We start from the raw sequence: 19,956 nt of genomic DNA, 5'->3' as shown, positions 1-19,956 counted from the left end.
TATCATTTAAGAAATCGCGATTTGCGATTTCTTAAATGCTTACGCAAAATTAAGAAATCGCTAAATTAGCAATTCCTTAATTTTGCGATGGGATATTGGCTCATACATCCCGATTAGCGATTTTTCAATCGCAAACGCTGTTATTTTGCGAACCGCAGCGTTTGCGATTAAAAAATCGTTTGATACATATGCCCCAAGGAGATTTTAAATGTATTAACATGCACACAACACAAATGGTAATTCCGTAAGTAGCGTCATGGTGCATATTTTATAGATTCACAACTCAGTTTACTGATCCTCGCAACAGTGAGAAAGTAAGACCCCCTCTCTGTGCACCTCAGAGGGAGGGCGCTCAGCTAACACAAAGCGGGCAAAACTCGCATTTGAATTGAGTGGTTGGGGATTTTTATGAACTTCTTAGGACAAGGGAAATGTTTTTGTTTTCACCCGAGGTGTTGTTGGTCGAAAGAGGCTTTAGGTCAGAAATTCATTGATTTCGATACGTTTTTAAAATGATGTTTGTTTAATACTCAGAGATCATTTTGTGACAAATAACTAGAAAAGTGCCATCCTGTAACTGTAGTGATTAATGCAAAAACAGTGCTGCCATTAATGTTTGATTCACAGGTTTGACAATCACAACGCGCAGCAGTATGTAAATGTCTCTTAAGTACAACGAGTTTTTTCAAAGGGACTGGAACAGCGTGTGCCATCGATATAAATAAGCTATTAATATTCAAAGAAAAAAGTTTTTGAAGTAGAAGAACAGATTTGCACTTTTTTCAGGGACTAAACAGCTGCCCTGCTCAACCGTCAAACCCGGCAGCTCGCATCAGGCTCCTGGCAGGCCAAGATTTATCCTGCAGAGCGTCCCCAAATCAGAACCAGCAAGCCACCAACAAATAATTCACAGGAACGTTTCTTTCTCTCTGCTCAACACATGAAGAACCTGATTAAGAGTTTGGCGGTCTTGGGACCACCGTGGTTTTAGCCTCGGATTGACTGCCGCTCCGCTGGCAGTCCGACCTCCGCATTAAGAGACATGTAGTTATATAGACGAAAGACCACTGCAATCCTGCTGCCACTGCCAGGAAATCCCGACTGCGGCGGCCTTGGAATAGGCCAATGAGTCTGTCAGAGGGCGGACCGCCAATGTAGCCACCGGCCAATTACGAGTTGCCGTACAGTTGACGTGAACATGGTTGTCCAAGCACCACATCTGAGTTGGCAGAAGGGGAGGGATATAAGGCCGAATGAAACTCACCTGTACTCACTTCTACACGTTCTGTGTCGCCATGGAGCCAATCGTACATGTACTTTCACTGCTGTACCTGCTTGACCACGTTCAAAACAGACACCGTTGCAGACGCTACCGATGGTAAGTCATACTCCTACCTGTTTCCATAGACTCCTCAGCAAATTAATGCCCCGCCATGGACCTGGCAAGGGGGTTGGGGTCCCTTGGTTAAACATATTTTGTGGGACCCTGTTTGAGATTGTTTTAAATGTATAACCCAAATACATCTGTATGAGGACCTCCTTGGCCAAGTTATTGACACTGCACAGGCACACTGTACACAAATGGACATGTGTTTACATCTCACAATCAGTGATAGTGATGTGTGCATTACATTGTGTCAAACAACAGCATCTCCTTGTCAATATAACACCTATTAATCCCTCCAATACCCTCACATTGCACACATACTAGGTCCTATTGTGATATCAAATTTACATCTGCATGGGTGTGTCATAAAAATGAAACACAATCTATCTGCTACAACTCTGTATTGGACTCTCACCCGTCACCTACAGTAAAAGGTAATGTCAATAAATGGGATTACAAATAATCACTGTGAGAAGCATTCAAAGGGCACCATGTAAGTACTCTCTGCAGAATAGGCATGCGTCTACCAGGGGGAACCCTGAAAGGCTGGGGCCCGGGGGCCCAGTCCATTTGATACATTCCTGAAAACATCAATATGCACAAGACCTGTGTATTGAAGTATATCAGGGACAAACTAGCATAACCAGGTGCCATGCATGTGTGGGTAACGTGTAAGTGCAAATGATTAAAGCAAACACAGCTCTAACAGCTTTTGTCACACATGTAGATAAAGTAGGTGTAAGATACACACAGCAGAATGGACGCATGTCCATATAAATGTCAACAAAGGTATAACAGTTTAACACCCTCCATGTGTGGATAAACAAATATCTAACTTAAACACATCAAACACATATCCAACCCATATTGCAGGGAGAAGTGTAACCTAAATGAAGTTGACTGGGGCCAACCCAAGATGAAATACTTACCATATAATATAATATCCAATAGTGACGTCCGGATCAGGTTTCTCAGGGGTGGATTGGGATCTGAAAGGGATGGATTACTCATTGGGAGGGGTTTTCTTGGGCTTATTGGTGGTAGGGTTGTGTTTAGTGGGGTAGGGATCAGGTTTCTCAGGCATGGATTGGGATGTGGAAGGGATGGGTTGGGCTTTGGGAGAGGTGTTTGGGACTTTGGGGGGGGGGTCTGTTTCCACAGGGGTAAGGGCAAGGGCAGACAAGACATCTTAATGGGGGAAAAGGGTAGGATGTTCTGGATGGAATTGGGTTTGGCAGGTAGAGGGAGTGGAAGTTGGAGGTGTGTGTGCTGTATCAACTGTGTATTCTGTCGATGTCTGTTGTGTGGGTCAGTGTGAGCATTTGCGTTTCTTTGTTGTATGTGATGTGGACATGCTGGATGTTGTGGAGAGGTCTGCGGATGTTGGAGTGTTGTCTGGGGGTATGGGCGTGGTTGTAGAGAGGTCTTTGGGTATTGGTGTGGTGGGATGTATGACGTTACAACGCATACTTTTACAACGCATGCACTTACAACGCAACATTTTTACAACGCAACATCCACTACAACGCATTCCATTACATCGCATGACACTACAACGCATTTTAAAAAACTACCTTTACAACGCATTCCATTACATCGCATACTACTTTTACAACGCATACCATTACAATGCATAATGTTACATTGCATTTAAGGTAAGTGTTGGATAGTATAGGGGTAAAAATTACTATTCTAACTCCAGGGGGTGCAACAGTAGGGTAAGTGTTGGATAGTATAGGGGTAAAAATTACTATTCTAACTCCAGGGGGTGCAACAGTAGGGTAAGTGTTGGATAGTATAGGGGTAAAAATTACTATTCTAACTCCAGGGGGTGCAACAGTAGGGTAAGTGTTGGACAGTGTAGGGGTTAAAAATTAATATTCTAACTCCAATGGTATGCATTGTAATGGTATGCGTTGTAATGCCTGCGTTGTACTGACATGCGATGTAGTGTCTGCGTTGTAATGGTATGCGTTGTAATGGTATGCGTTGTAGTGTCATGCGTTGTAAAGGATGTTCCGTTGTAATGCCTGCGTTGTAAGTGTAGTGCGATGTAATAGTTGCGTTGTAAAGGTTGTTTCCCGTGTGGTGTCTGGGGGTATGGGTGTGGTTGTGGAGGGGTCTGTGGGTGCTGGTGTGGTGTCTGGGTGTGGTTGTGGAGGGATCTGTGGGTGTTGGTGTGGTGTTTGGGGGTGTGGGTGTGGTTGTGGAGGGGTCTGTGGGTGTTGGTGTGGTGTATGGGTGTGGTGGGGTGGTGAGGGTGTGTGTGTCATTTGAGTGGTTGTATGTCTGTGATTTTTGTGATTTTTGTGCGTTTTTTCTGTTTGTGTGTGGTGCTTTTGTTGGATAAAGTGTGTGTGTATGTGTGCTAGGCATAGGCATGGGTATAGGGAATTTGAATGAGGAAGAAGCAGGAGGTGAAAGGTTGGAATGGTTGAAGAGCTGCCATGAGGGAGGATGCCAGAGCCTGAAAAGACCACTGTGGGCCAGACATTGCACTGTGAATGCCTTCTAGGTAGGCCACCATCTGTGTCAGCGGGTTGCCTTGCTCCTGGATAACACTCAGTAGTGCAATCAGACTCACAGAGATGTTCATCAGGAGTCAATAGCCTTGTCACTCAGGGTAGCAGGGATACTGGAGGCCGGGCCTGAGGTGCCTGGGGTGAAGGGGACTGCTCCCCTCTTAGGGTATTTGGCTGGACAACTGGTTGGGGGACAATAGGGAGGGTGGCGATGGAACTGGGGGTGGCGGACAAGGATGAAGGTGGTACTAATTCTGTGGGGTCTGCCATCACTCAGGGGTGTCCACCGGAGGATGACTCTGCTGAAGATGATGAGATGCTGTTCTCTGTGGCACACCCTACACCCTCCTGGTCACTGGGTCCCTCTGTATCTGAGGTGTCACATCCGGAACCACTGTGACCAGCTGAGTCCCCAACAATGCCCCTTCACCTGGCCTGGATGACTCTGAAATGACATGTGAAATGGGTTAATTTATTTATTTATTTTGATCATTTATATCGCGCACGAATCATCCCCAAGGGGATCTCTCAGCGCTGGAGAAAGAGATCAGTGATCAGAAAAGGGAAAGAACAATTAGAAAAGCCATGTTTTGAGCATTTTTTTAAATAGTGCCAAGTTTGAGCATTGGCGAATTGATTCAGGAAGGCTGTTCCACAGCTTGGGGGCCAAGTAAGAAAAGGCACGACCCCCTATCCTTACCTTCCTAATTTTATGTTCACACAATGTTTTGTGATTACTAGATCTAAGCTGCCTTGTGGGCTGATACCATTTGAGTTTATCCGTAAGATAAACTGGTCCCAGTCCATGTAGGGACCTAAAGACCAGACACAGCATTTTAAACGTGGCCCGTTTTCTGACTGGCAGCCAATGTAGTTGGTGTAGAAGCGGCAGAGAGGGAGTTCGCGCAGGCTTATCAAGAGCAAGGCGAGCAGCGGTATTTTGCACTACCTGCAATCTAGAAAAAAGGTCCTCCCTGATTCCAACCAGTAAGGAGTTGCCATAATCCAGGCGACTCATTAACAGTGCCTGGATGAGGGTCTTTTTAGCACTCAGCGGGATCCAAGGGAAAATCTTCCTCAACATCCGCATGGTCCCAAAACAAGAGGAGGCCAGAGTTTTCACTTGAGTCTCCATTGAGAGCTGGTTATCTAGAATGATCCCTAAGTTCCTCGCACAACTTCTAGGGATGGGGGCTGGACCCAGTTCTGGTGGCCACCAGTCAGGGGTCCAAAGGTCCGCAGCTTTGCCGAACAGGAGAATCTCGGTCTTAGAGGAATTCAGTTGTAAAAAATGACTCCTCATCCAGTCAGCGATGTTAATCATACAAGCTGCGAACTTGACTTTCGTTGCGACGGGATCATTTCCGATGTTTATGATCAACTGCGTGTCATCGGCGTAAGAGATGGCCTCAAAACCACAGTTCCTAATGACTGAGGCTAGAGGGGCCACATATAGATTGAATAATGTGGGGCTCAAAATAGAGCCCTGTGGCACCCCCTTATCCACCCGTACTGAAGATGACACGCAAGACCCCAATTCAGCAACTGCTTATCCAAACCTGACTTTCACAAATCAATAGAAAACATTTGTTAAGTGCACATATCACACCAGCTTCATAGTTTACTCTATAGGCTTCAAATTTAGCATGAGCACATGCATGCATGCAAAATAATCTGCAAAAAGTTGGTTCTCCAGACAGCTCCAAATGCATTGATGGACTTGTCTACAATTCATCCTTATTTCCATTTTACGATAGTTGTTCACCTTGCGTACTTCAGCTCTTGTATATACCTTAGTAAAATTATGTAACCAAATAGGATGGATGCAATGTTTTCATTTACACACTGTTCACACAAGGCCCAGATATCCACAGGTCTTCCTTTGCCTGACAACACATCACGATGCCATGAAGGTCAAGTTAAAGACCAATATACCATCAATATGTGTTGTGGAAGAAATCAGGTTGCATGCAAATGCGCATTGCAGACTGATGAGACTTTTGACTCCAGACTTCATCATATGTTCACTACCTGAAAAGTGTAACTTAAGCTGTACGCTGTAGCTATGTATCACAGGTACCTTAGAACATGGACTTGAAACATTGAGGTCCAAAGTTTTGGGAGATGCATACTTCAATTCACACGGCACAAGACTTCATATAGCCATATGAACATCCCCAATCCTGCTTGGTAGAGGAGATAATGTCATTCATAGATGGTATTCTGACAAGCCAATGCACCTTTGAAGGTGTCCGTGAATATCTATGACATGGAGATGTGGGATCACTAGAGTGCCAATGGGTTGGCCCATCACAGCACTCTTTGGTATTGCAAACTCTGATTACCTTGTAAGGATGAGTGAAGACAATCACATATGATCTCTGCAGTTCTACATCTCACTCCCTGATGCATGTCACCAGTCAGTGAATTAACTCTGAAACACTATAGCAGATGAACTAACAACAGGCAGCAAATGCACATTGGGCAACATGTAGGCACTAATGCTGATGGCACCAGCGATCTTTGCGCACTCATTTAACTGTTGAAGCACTACTTATCAATGGGAGGTGTTGGCAAGTCACTGCATAAATTGTGCACTGTATACCATGTCACATGTAATAGGATCACCATCACATGAGAGACAATAGTGCGGGAGCATCCCTCCTTACACAAGGAAGGCAAGTGACCTGTGTGATGTAATTGTCACCCAGAACAACTAAGAACATGACATGATTCATTACTTCTCTCAGCCAGGTGTCTGCTAAAAAATGAAAATTGGTAGTGGACTGGACTCAGCTGTTTTCCTGGTCATACAGACAATAGGCACAGCTCAGCAGCATGCACCTGCTACCGTACCTACACAAACAATGACTCATCTTGTGTGTCACACATGAGGCACTCCCAATATTGATGGTGAAATGCCTGCCTGTAACACACAAAGTTTGAAATATAACATGTATGATTCTGGCCAGGACTAACCCCCTTGTAGCTGCTGTTGTGCCCTCAACTTCACATCAAGCTCCAGGTAGGCCACTTCCTGTATGCGGGGATCAGGGTCCCGTGGGTGTCCCATCCACGTTGGAAGCACTTGCCCAGCTGGACCTCCACGATCTTCCTGGTCCAGCGCTCTGGTACTCCCACCTCTTCCTGCAATGGATGCTACGTTGGTTAAAGACCCTCCCCCCCAGGGTATGCACCTTCCGGGTGATGGTTCTCCAAAAGGCTTTCTTCTGATGGGCGTTGACCTGAATGGATGCAATAAATGAAGAAACAGATTGTAAAACTCCAAGTTTTTGGATATATGTTTGCTTGATACAACTTTTGTACACAACTAGCACAGGCATTCATCAATAGTCAACACAATACATGTGTAAATGTCATCTGCTAAGCACTACAAAAACATTTTTGTGGTCATCTGCTGAATATCTTCAACACTGACTGAGCCAGCCCACTAACATTATGTAGCCCAGGGCCATCTTACATGTACTGTGATGTGAGGTTCTACGATACACAACACACCGTTGAGACCTCCTGAAGGGTGAACTACTTGTGCATGACTGTACAGACAACTTTACAGCCAGGCCCAGTGACTTGATGTGCACTGTCATAGGATGTGGTACCATAGTATAGACTACATCCTGAGACTTAGGTTACAAACATTAAGGGAGGCATGTATGTCACTGAGAGCTACCTTTCTGGGAATGCATGTGTGGACATGTGGACCACTTAATCAGATTGCATACTATGTCAGATCGAGTTTGTGTGGCATGTACTACCATCACAGGGCACACATTTTGCCATATGTGGCATTGAAACAGGTATGACATTCAACATCCCACTGTATGTGTTGTTTAATTGCATTTAATGTTAGAAAACTGGTGAATGACATTTCAGACTCTCTTCAGAATTAATCAACTATCTGCACTAGTAATGTGTCAGCTGTGCAATAGGCCTGGACAAGGGAAGCATGACTTATAGGAAAGTTAGAATAGACCTGTGGGAGTAAGGGGACTGTCATAAGTAAAAGGCACACATTGACAAGGTGGTTCAATGAAAAGAAGTATCAGGTTAGGGGTTACATCAGTCACCATTCCAAAGAAAGTCCATGTAAAAGCAATCAGGACTACCATTGCTCAATAAAACTCATTTTGGGAACATCCTTCTGTGCATCGGTTGTCTTGCCACATTAATTCTTCCCCAGCTTGGGCCATGTCCTAGACAGGGCACAACTCATTGTCAAGCCTTGCTCTCTGCAGGCTTTGCCAATTGATCCCACATGAACATCTCATTTCCACCAATTCAATATATAAGAGGGAATCTTCTGGCCATCAAATACATGACCTCAAGGTTGTATGGCACTTTGAAGGGGTCTGTGATGTATAGCTAGCTCCTAGACCGTGGTTTTGCAAAGCCTGATGAGGGCTGAGTGATCTGTGGGTCTGTACACATGGCTAACATCATCTTCAACTGCTTCTTACAGTATACAGACACAGATCATGCTTTAAAGCCTATACATTTCTTTACATATATACCATGATTTGATGTGGTAACTTATCATGGGGACCATGAAATGTATCCATGCACAGATATGTAGAATAAAGGGCTTATCACTCATTACAATTCTTTTTTTTTTTTGATTTCAGTAGAGTTTTATTAATATTTTGTTTTTTCTCCCCAAAACCAATGACATATAACATGTAACATATCACATACATATAACAATTAACATGCACTCTGCATCGCTTGTTGTTACAGGGTCGCCCATTTTGGCTGTGTAGGTTGTGTTACAATAGCCTATTTTGGCTGTCCTCCACCCACTGTCCTCGTATGGGTCATAGAAAGCACAGAGAGGGACAGGGACGAGGGGCCAGAGCAGACAGAGAGAGGAGGCATTTCATAGAGGGTGACGTACCTTAGGGGAGCGGATACAGTGGCCCTATGAGACTCACCATGCACACATTACAATTCTAATGTTCACTCCACAAATTACAGAGCTTCGTAAACCATTACATGATTTTCCTATGTAGGGAACACTCAATTTCACCAAAAATCGCATGGTTTCACTCTGGGACTCAGAGGCATATTGTGGCCAATGGGAATTAAAAGGATAAAGTTGAACAGAGTAAACAATGCATTTGAAATAGTTACCTGTTCATATGGTGAGCCATAGAGCTGGCCATACAGGGGAAGAACCTCTTCAACCAGGGTCTCCAGCTCCACTGGAGAGAAGGGATGGGCTCTCTCACCTGCTTGGCCAGGCATGATTCTCCCACAGTTGGCAAACAGCAGCTAAAGTATTGAAGCACTTGATAGCAGAAGTGTCAAGAGGAAAGTGAGTGTTTTTTCAAATAGCTGCCTACGTGTACGCCACGTATGCAATCATCAGTGTAGATGAAAAAAGTAATTGGACCGTGGCCTGTGTGGTGCATTACTGTGCATCATTGGCAAAATGTGCGGGGTGCACTGTACACCGAGGTTGGTGATTTTTGACCTAAAATGTCCTGAAGACCTCAGTTTTGTGAAAATGTTAAATTTCAGAATTGGTGATGTGCACATTTTTGTTACAGACACATGTGGAGGTCACATTGGGGATTATTGGTGGATGTTGAACAGCAGACAATTTCCCCCTTTCCCTCGACGGCTCTCAATTTCGTTATCCATGAGGATGATAGATTCAAGGAATTTTCTGACTATAAGCTGAATATGGCTAAAACACAGCTCCTCCTTAATTTTGAACCCAAAGATCCAATATAGGGGGTTTGCTTAATGGCCACATACTTGGGCATCCACTTGACCTCTCAGGTGGTGCAGATCATCAAGGTAAATTATGAACCGCTCTTAATATCTGTACAAAAAAAACTTAGGGTATGGAATAACCTCCCAATCTCAATTATCGGCCGCTGCAAAATCATTAAAATGAATGTTCTCCCTAAATTTATATATCTATTTCGAGCTATTCCTTTACGGGTCCCCAATTATTTTTTTAAACGACTCGACTGAATCATCGGCAGCTTTAACTGAGGCTTTCAATGGGTCAGGCTGGCAATTTGGTTCATTAAACTACAGTACAACTATGGTGGACTTTCACTCACCGATTTAAAACTTCATTTCTGGGCAGCATTTCCTTGGTGCCTACGCAGCCTCTTGACTGTTTCCAATTTTGACCCTGCTGATTTCTATTTTCGTTGTATTCTTGGATCGGATTTCAGACTATTTTTGTATAGACTAACGGATCCCAACTTTTTCAAACGTGTAAGATTTAATGTCATTCGAGCCATAGCTACTATTAGCCGGGAAATGTCAATCAAATATGTTTTTACCTTTATACACCCAGAGACATCACTTTGGGATAATCCAGTGTTGCCTGAGATATTTCACGATCAGGTCGGTAGAGCATGGTCTCAGTATGGTATTAACTCTCTTGGCCATAATTATGATCTTAATGGCCTTCGTTCATTTGCCGGACTTCAGGCATCGTATAACCTTCCACATAGCTTCAAGTATTTACAGATCAGAGAATATTTTGTGATGGGCTACAAGCTCTACTTTGGCGTCCCGCTCCGATATACTAGATATCCTACTTAGAGAAGCTCAGAAATTGCGTATTAGTATGGTATATCTAGCTCTCACCCAGCATAATTCTAATGCTATTACTACTCTTGCCACCAAGTGGTCTCAGGTACTTTCAGATGAAGCTCAGCATTAGATACTATTGACCAATCTATACATTCAGTCAATTTGAAACTACAGCAATTCAAAACAATATGTTTTTTGTACTATACACCAGATAGAATTGTTAAATGGTCATGGAATTGTTGGGGGTATATGGCTAAATGTCCAAAGTCTGTCCTTTTAGCAGCTGATATCATCTACATGTTTGCCGTCTGCCCTATGCTCCATGAATTTTGGACAGGGGTGGTACAACTTACTAGCTCCAGTACTGGCATTGACATACAGCTTACACATAAGGAGATCATGCTAGGTCATAAATCACAGTCAGCCCACAGGACGAATGAAGCTAGTGCACAGAGGCAACTTTTATCTATTATTATTATCTCTGCCAGATCTAGAATTTACCCAGCTAAATCTAGGAGACACCGGTCCATCAAAAAGCTTAACTCTATCTGGGTGGGTCTTAGTTGGGCCCCTTAAGCACGCTAATCCAAGAAATCTAACCTAATCCGATGAATTTTTTTAGACTAAGTAACTTGCTTAGACTGATGAATTTGATGTTAGTTTTAGCAAACAAGTCATTTTTTCTCAGTTTTTTCTTTTCTATTTTTTGTTTCTAAGTATATTTGTCCTTTTATATGTGGCTTATTTGTTTTATCAGTACATGGAATAATGAATATGAGATGTGTTCACTGATTTACAGTTAGATCCTTAGTTGTACTCAAGCCCACTATGTAAATGGATCTTTTACTCTTGCTTATTTGTATGACCTATTTTGAGAGGAAAATTAAAAAAATATTTTTAAAAAATAACAGTCGACAATGATATGACTTATATGTAATGCTCTATGAAGCTGTTATTTTATATTAAATGAGTTTTGGCTTACTATTCATATATGTTATTCTGGACACTATATCCAATGTACAAAATCATATTCACTCAGAGACTCATACACCAACTCTCAGGCCCACTCAAAGACTCACTGACCCACTCACAGAGCTACTCAGAGGCTCACATACCTACTCATAGACACATGCAATGCACACACTAACAGACCCAGTTAGACACACACACACATCTAATCACAGACCCACTCCGAGACTCATGCACCCACTCATAGACCCATTTAGATGCTCACACACTCACTCACAGACCCAGTTAGACACTCATACATCCACTCACAGACACACTCAGGGTCTCATGCACCCACTCACAGACATACTCACAGACACACTCAGACATTTATGCACCCACTGAGACACTTGTGCACTCACTCACAGACCCAGTCAGACACTCACACACCCAGTAAGACACTTATGCAGGCACAGTCAGACCCTCTCAGACACACAAACACCCAGTCACACACCCATTGAGACACTCACGCACTCAGTCACACACCCACTGAGACACTGCTGCACTGACTCACACACTCAATTTCAAAGGTTTCGGAATGGATACAGTTAGGAAAGCTACAGGGATCTTATTGTTAGGAAACTGAGTTAAAAAGCCTTTGAAACTCACTGGAAGAACCAAAGGTTACAGAGACGTTATAGATAGGCTCACATTTCATTTGTACAAAACCAGTGAAATTTAGCAATTGTAGTTACCTGTGCTAACTATAACGTACATGTCCGCAATGCACTGGTGATGACCTCACATATTACATCACTCATGACATGGTAAGTGACATCAATGATGACATCATTGAAGTGTTCGTAGCTCACACAAGGGCAAGCAACCAATTTGGTGTAAGCATGCGTCCATCTATGCATTTAATGAAAAATGCAGACTTAGTGAATTGGCCAGTCAAAGGGAGTTGAGATTGTGAATGAGAAGCAAACATCATTTGTTGAAATTTATAGGTAATTCCAAAATCTAGTTTACTAAATTTGGAAGAGGGCTAGGTAGGTTTAGGAAATTTGGAGTAGGACGGAATGGTCCACAATACTACTAGTAAACCTGATTTAGGAACGTTCAATGTTATTGAGGTTGTCTTTTCTTGGAAAAGTTTTTGGGGGAGAGATTATTTTATTTACCACCAATCTTTTTTGTCTTTATGTCGTACATGAGCATCCAGGGGCAAGAAGATGGCAGAGGCAGGTGAGGGAGCTGCTGGAGGTACCTCCCAAACTTCCTCTACCAATGGCTGTGCTGTCCCCAGTATGTCCTCCTGTTTTTAACATTAATATTTATTGCCCTAACTTTTACCGCTGCTCATTTTGAGTTATTATTATTATTTCTAACCATTTCCTAATTTGTTTCCAAATTCTCTTCAATTCATCCATTTCTAAATTCTTGTTATCCCTGCATTATCCTATTTACCTATTTTCTATATTTCAAGTTTCTGTACTTTACTTCAAACTGTCTCTGTAACAGTCTGTCTGTAGCTTCCTTTCATCTGCTTTGTCAGCCACCTGTCCCTCTCCCCTTATATATTTTGTGGACTGCCTAGTGGTGGTACTGTAAGACTCAGAGAACCCATTGCTCATGAACTACTACACTTGCCATGTAGATCGCATGCCAAAGTAAGGTATTCTACGCATGTTTGTTGAGATGAGAAGGCTTTCTTTTACTTGCTCATGCTCAATCAGTAAAATGAGAGAGTGGCCATGGTCACGTTGGACACCCCAAAGTTGTGTCTTAGCTAGGCCTAGTATTAGCAGCAGTTGGCGATAACCATGCAGCATGGCTGGAAGGAAGTATGAGGAGGACGGCCCCATTGCATTTGCCAACAAAGACAATATGTCCAGTTGTCCAATCTTTTATTTCTTTTCAAAAACTCAGATTCATCAATAGCTCTGCCACTCCATTATAGTTTGTCTTGAGGCTTTTTAAAAAATTGCCACCAAAAAAATACCCAACCTGATGTTTTTGATTGAAGATATTGTAGCCGAATAGTAGTGATGTGTGTGGTTGTATTTTGATATAAAAAATTAATAGGAGGAGGCATAACTGGCATCCAAAAAATGTGTAATGTTTTTTTCTAGCCGCACCAGCCACCAGTGCCTGGGCCAGCAGTGATGGTGCCAACCAGTCAGCAGATGCAGCAGCGGTACAAGGGGGTGAGCCAGCTGCAGTAGCAGGCGGTGGTAAGTCATATTGCTTGCTTATTGACAATTAATTATATGCTCACTACAAGAGTGTAATGTTGACTTGTGAAGAGTTGAACACAACCCTCTTTAGCAGATACAGCGGGAGTTGAGTAATGGCCTCTTCTATCTGCAACTCAGCAGACAAAGTTTCATAAAGACCTTAAACTATGATGGGTTGATGGAAAAGAGAAAGAAGGATGGAAGGAGAAAGGATGGGTGAGACATAATATGATTGGAAAAGGAGAATGCATGGGTGAAAGGGTGCATACAGGGGGCTGATTGGATACATGGGTGGGTGAAGGATGGTTGGAAGGGTATACAGGTGAAAGCCAAGGATGGCTACCTGGTTGGGTGAAAGTGTATGGGTGAAAGGATACCTGACTGGCTGGGTGAAAGGAATCCTCGGGTGAGTTTGATGGGTGAAAGGATGCATGGGTGCGTAAAGGTATGTTAGTGAAAGATTCGTTGAGACTAAGGGGTCCTATTAGTATGGCGGGCGGTGGCATGTCCCGTCCGCCGCGGTGCAACGCGAACCGCCATCAAAGTGCGCCCGCCACCATGGCGGTGGGAGCCAATAGAGACTCACCGCCTTGTGGAATGACGTCCGCTCCGCTGTACAAATCAGGATGCCCCAAACTGCCAGTCACGCCGCAGCGGAGAAACCGCCCAACCAGAGACGGCGGAAGCTCGACAGCAGAGCGCGATACCAGAGTCCCGGTCCCTTCAACCCGGTCCCGACCGCCATGGATCCAGCTCTACACGTCTTCCCGGTGCTGTACCTGATACATCACCAGCAAATCATGGACCGTCGTGGCCTCTGCCGCAGGTTCGCAACAACACAATCCCACACACAACACACAACTCATGGGCTGATACAGGGTCCTTGTTCACACCAGACACACTGGTGGGGACAGGAACACATCCACAAGTGTACCCACACATGTCCTACCTGGCAACAAATCACCCCTCCGCATCCAGGTCACCAATCTACCTCGATTGTGAAGTAATGTCCCGGTCATGTCACCGCAGCGGTGAAGACATGGGAAAACATGCACACAATGCAGAAGGCTGGGCCAGCACCAGGCATGGGCAGTGCACAAAGACCACAGGTCCACGACTCCACCCTCCACACATTAGGCCCCCCAACATGAAGTGACATGCCATGAGCACCTCCTGTGCACCCCCATGCACAACTGTAGCACAACAACAAGCTAGGTGAATCAACACCCTGCACCACACAACAAACAACTAGGGAGACAAACACATAGAAGCACAGGTCCAGGGCAACCCACACACCACCACAACACCACACACATGGCATGGAAACTGAGACCAAGCATAAAATGAACAAACACAGATAATGAACAACTACTCCACTGGACACACAGCCTGACAGGTCACACAGACTTACTCCACACTGACACACATGCCAGCAGCAATGGAGCACAACATATAGGAAAGCCAAAGTGATGTGCACACAAATGGAAGACCAAGGAGATAACCACCAAGCATGTGTACATCACATGCAAGACAAGGAACAGAAAACAACACCCTCAGACCATCAAAGCACACTTGGCTGGCACAGTGAGTGAAGTCAAACCACAGTCACCCCAGTGCCACAACTCAGGGAGACAGCAAGGCAACCCATGTTTAGGCACAGGGATGAAAGGAAGGCCCTGAAGTCAAACTGTGAACAGCCACACATATGCATACAACTACTTCACAGGAGTATGCCAGCAGCACAACCCACAGGGCCCATTGACACACTCCATGACTGTCAAACACAAGTAGGAATCTCCACACATCCCTCCCCTCACACCTGCAGCACACAACACCAGTGTCAGACACACAGAAGGGTGTCAATAATGTCCAGTCAATACACAGACAAACAATCACACTCCCTGGGGGTATCTACAAACATCACACACACACAGGGATGCCAGAACCAATGTCTGCACAAAAACAACAGCCAAACACATAACCCAACAGAACCACACACAGAACCACAACAAGACCAGACATGACCTGTGCAACAAAACTGTGGAAAGGCAATGGGAGAACAGACAGAGCAGGAGTGCACAACCTCATCAGTCAGGAACAATGCACAGACAACATACCACAACACAGACAAGAAGTGCACCATCACAGAACAACACAGCCACATCAAACACACAACAGATGTACAGGCCAAAAACCAAAAAATCGCATAGCAAACACAGCAGGACAACAGGGGATGCACACCAAACAAGGACAAGGCAACATACACCCACAGCACTGCATGCACAACAAGTAGTGTGTGCACCATGAACACCCACAACAACAATCAAAACAGCACACTGACAACATCACACTCAGGAAGTCAAGCAGTACCTCAGCATACACACATACACCCAACACTACACCCACAGATTCACAAGTTTGGGACACAAAAGTGGAAATAACCTGACCATAGGAATAGACAGCACAAACAGTTGAACTGCATATGAGCATCCGTGACTGCTAAACAGTACAAGAACATCACATATAACCAATTGGAAAAATGTCCTGAGTGGCACATTGCTCCTGGGCAAAGATCTGCACCACAAAACACAGTGTCACAAATGAAGTGATGGGGAGGCACACACACAGGCAAACAAAGGGGACAGCTGACATCAAAGTGAAGTGTTGCGCACGTCAGTAATGGACATGGCAGGAGTGCACCATACACAAATAGAGGGAGACTCACAATGGGTAGGCATCTGAAGCACAGGTAGGGGATGTATGACACCACATACAACATGCCATACTGGAGGCAATAAAGCACCATTTGACAGCAATGCATGAGAAAACACACCCACAATGTCAGTGTGGATCAGCAGGTCTGCACAGTGAGTATAAACAGTATCAATACACATGGCTGATCAACAAAACACAACACTGAATTGCCAGTCACACACTCTGCATACTCACAACAACAAGTAGGAGTCAGCCAGAACTGTAAGGACACACCAACATACTGCACAGTGCACAACATACAACTCACACATGTGCACACAGTCACAATCACAAGGCTGAAGAATCCAAACAACAGGCAACCAACTCATGGGTGTCCCTGTCACCCCTGTAAAAAACTAGAATAAGTGAGACAGGCCTTTGGCAATGTTGAAGTGGCACACAGAGCGTGTGGCACAGTAGACCATATACACACAGAAAAAACGTTATTTAGTAAGGACACTGACAAAACTGACAACAGGAGCAACTGTCTTTATTCACATATTGCACAGATGGGCACCAAGATTAGAGAAGAGCAAGGCACAAAATGCACAATATGTCCATGAGAAGCAGCATAGGCAAGGGGAAAACAGCAAGGCCAGTGGCCAGTCCAAGGTGCAGAGTATGTACATGAGAAGCTGCACAGGCAAGGGGAAAACAGCAAGGCCAGTGGCCAGTCCAAGGTACAGAGTATGTACATGAGAAGCTGCACAGGCAAGGGGAAAACAGCAAGGCCAGTGACCAGTCCAAGGTGCAGAGTATATACATGAGAAGCTGCCCAGGCAAGGGGAAAACAGCAAGGTCAGTGGCCAGTCCAAGGTGCAGGATATGTACATGAGAAGCTGCACAGGCAGGGGAAACAGCAAGGTCAGTGGCCAGTCCAAGGTGCAGAGTATGTCCATGAGAAGCTGCACAGGCAAGGGGAAAACAGCAGTGAACGACAAGGCCAGTGGGCAGGACAAAGTGCAGAGTGAGACCATGAGAAGCTGCACAGGGAAGGGGGAAACAGCAGTGGACGACAAGGCCAGTGGGCAGGACAAAGTGCAGAGTAAGACCATGAGAACCTGCACAGGGAATGTGTGTGACTGTACCCTGCCATGGTCAGCAACACAGTCAGGGGGGTAACAATGGGCAGTACAGGCACCGCTGTGGGAGAGACAGGTGTGTGAGGGTGAATACCACTCACACTTGGCTGTCAGTCGGACTGGGAGCTGTCTGTGTGTCAGAGATAGTTGGACCACTTGACCAGAGAGAGAGAGGCCCAGCTGAGGTAGAGCTATCAGTGGCTTGGGAAGCCGGAGGGCTGCTTGGACCAGGTGGTTTGGTGGCACGTGGAGGTGGAGTCATGCAGACGTGAGACACAGTGTGGGTGGGAGATTGCGGAGGGGTGCCTTTCCACTTCTTGGGTATTTTAAATGGCTTGCCTGACTTGGGATCAATGGGAAGTGGTGTGGACACAACAGGCACACTCACCACCACTCTGAGGTGGCTTTAGTTTTATGTGGGGATGGTGTCTGCGCCCTGGACCGCTTGGGCTGCTGCTGTGTGCTTCGTGTACTGTATCGTAACCTTGAGGTCTGTGGAGCATGGTCACTATCGTCAGACGTGACAACCGGCAAGGGGGTGGATAAAAGTACTGGAGCTGGACTACGAGATTGTGCCAGTTTAAGGGATTCCATCACTGCAGAGGACAAAGCCTGGACAGTCCGGTGCAGCCCACCCACGTCTGAATGTATGCCCTCCATGAAAGCAACCACCTGTGCCAATTTTTTGTCGTGGTCTATAAAGGCATTGAGGAGAGCTGTCTGGCCCACACACAGCTGGGCCAAAAGGTCCACAGACTCAGCACTGATGGCAGCAGGGGGGACAGGTGCAGGGGCAGCGGTACCTGGGGTGAAGGACACTCTTCCCTTTATTGGGGCGCACACGGGCAGCACCAGAGGAAGTGGCTGGGAGGGTGGGCACTGTTCGCTGTGTGATGGAAGATGAGGCAAAGTCCTCATCCCCTGTGCCCACCAAAATGGAAGCATCACCGCAGGCATCAGATGAAGTTGAGCTTTGCGCCTCTGGCTGTGATTCCTCCAGCAGACTCCTGTCCCCCTCCGAGGCGCTGGTCACATCTGTGTCACTGTGCACACGTCCAGCTGCTGTGCTTGATTCCCCACCACTGGTGTCTGTCCCCTGTCCCTCTGTGACCACGGGAGATGCTGCATGATAGAGAGAAGTATTGTCAGTTCAGTGTCAGCAACAGTACAAACACATGCAAGCAAAGCATCACTGAAGATGACTAAATCTACATGTTGCACACCACCCTGTGCAATGACATTGTGCTAACTCACTTTATTGACTCAAACAGTGTGTGTAAACAAGAAAACCAGGCATAAGTGAGCCATGTGATGACCACACAGCACAACCGTCTGATGGTGGCTCCATTCAACGACCCTTGACCCACCAGGTAGGTCGCTCCCCCTCCACAGAGCTCCGCCTGTGTGTCCCTGCCCCAGCTGCCGCTGCTGAGGAAGTTTGAGGCCCTCCTCCACCCGAAGGCTACCACCTGCGCCTCATCCTTGGTAGCCAGTGGTAGGCCGTATGTTTGTTCATCTTCCACCTGATTGTTTACTGTATTGCCTGTATTTTCATTGTTGTGTCTCTGACTGCTGTTGTCTGTCTTCCCCCGCTGCCTGTACGTGGTCCTTGCCTGTTTTCTTTCCTTCTGTACCCCTCACTGCCCCCGTGTCCTCTGCCCGGGTTTTCCTTCTGTACCCCTCGCTGCCCCCGTATCTCTGCCTGGTTTCCTTCTGTACCCCTCGCTGCCCCCGTGTCTCTGCCCGTTTTTTCCTTCTGTACCCCTCACTGCCCGTGTCCTCTGCCCAGTCTTTCCTCCTGTACCCCTCGCTGCCCCCGTGTCTCTGCCCGGTTTTTCCTTCTGTACCCCTCGCTGCCCCGTGTCCTCTGCCCGATTTTCCCTTCTGTTCCCCCCGCTGCCCCCGTGCCTCTCTGCCCGTTTTTGCCTTCTGATTCTTAGCTGCCCTTGTATTTCTGTGCCCTTTTTGCCTTCTGTGTCACTCGTTTTTCATTGATATTGTGCCCTTTGCCTTCTGTGCCACTCGTTTCCTCCCTCGTTTTCGTGCCCTTTTGCCTTCTGTGCCACTGGTTTTTCATTGATTTTTGTGCCCTTTTGCCCTATTTCTGTGCCCTTTTTGCATTCTGTTCCACTCGTTTTTCCCTTGTTTTTTGCCTCCTTTTTCCTTCTGTTCCCTCCGTCGTCCCTCGCGGCCCCCGCCACTGTGTCCCCTGCGGCCCCACCCCCCTGACTGCCCATTCTCTGCCCCGCCTCCTCCCTCCCACCTCCCCATATATGCCACTGGCGCGCCTAAGGCAAGCCCGTCTGCGCCCGTCCGTGCCTGGACCATGCCCAGCGCCAGAACCCCTGGCCCCTGCTCCCGCCACGACGACCGCCACCCCTACGATGCTAGCACACTCCACGCCCTAAACCCCGGACGGACCCACACCTGCTTCAAGGCCGCCCCGA

At 46.0% G+C, this 19,956-nt stretch overlaps 1 protein-coding gene across 1 annotated transcript in view; it reads left to right on the top strand.

The window, feature by feature from the left end:
- Positions 1–992: 992 nt before the first annotated feature.
- Positions 993–19,956, top strand: part of LOC146789604 (uncharacterized) — a 42,245-nt gene continuing 23,281 nt past the window's right edge. Inside the window, exons 1-2 of the mRNA XM_085631144.1 lie at positions 993–1,378; positions 13,569–13,670. Of these exons, the coding sequence (XP_085487270.1) occupies positions 1,312–1,378; positions 13,569–13,670 (169 nt within the window). The 5' untranslated portion in view covers positions 993–1,311. The remainder of the gene's footprint in view (positions 1,379–13,568; positions 13,671–19,956) is intronic.

Source organism: Triturus cristatus, chromosome 10, assembly GCF_964204655.1.
Source record: "Triturus cristatus chromosome 10, aTriCri1.1, whole genome shotgun sequence".
In the NCBI taxonomy this organism is placed as follows: Eukaryota; Metazoa; Chordata; class Amphibia; order Caudata; family Salamandridae; genus Triturus; species Triturus cristatus.
The sequence above is the reverse complement of the archived record's forward strand: the minus strand, read 5'-3'. Positions and strand labels throughout refer to the sequence as shown.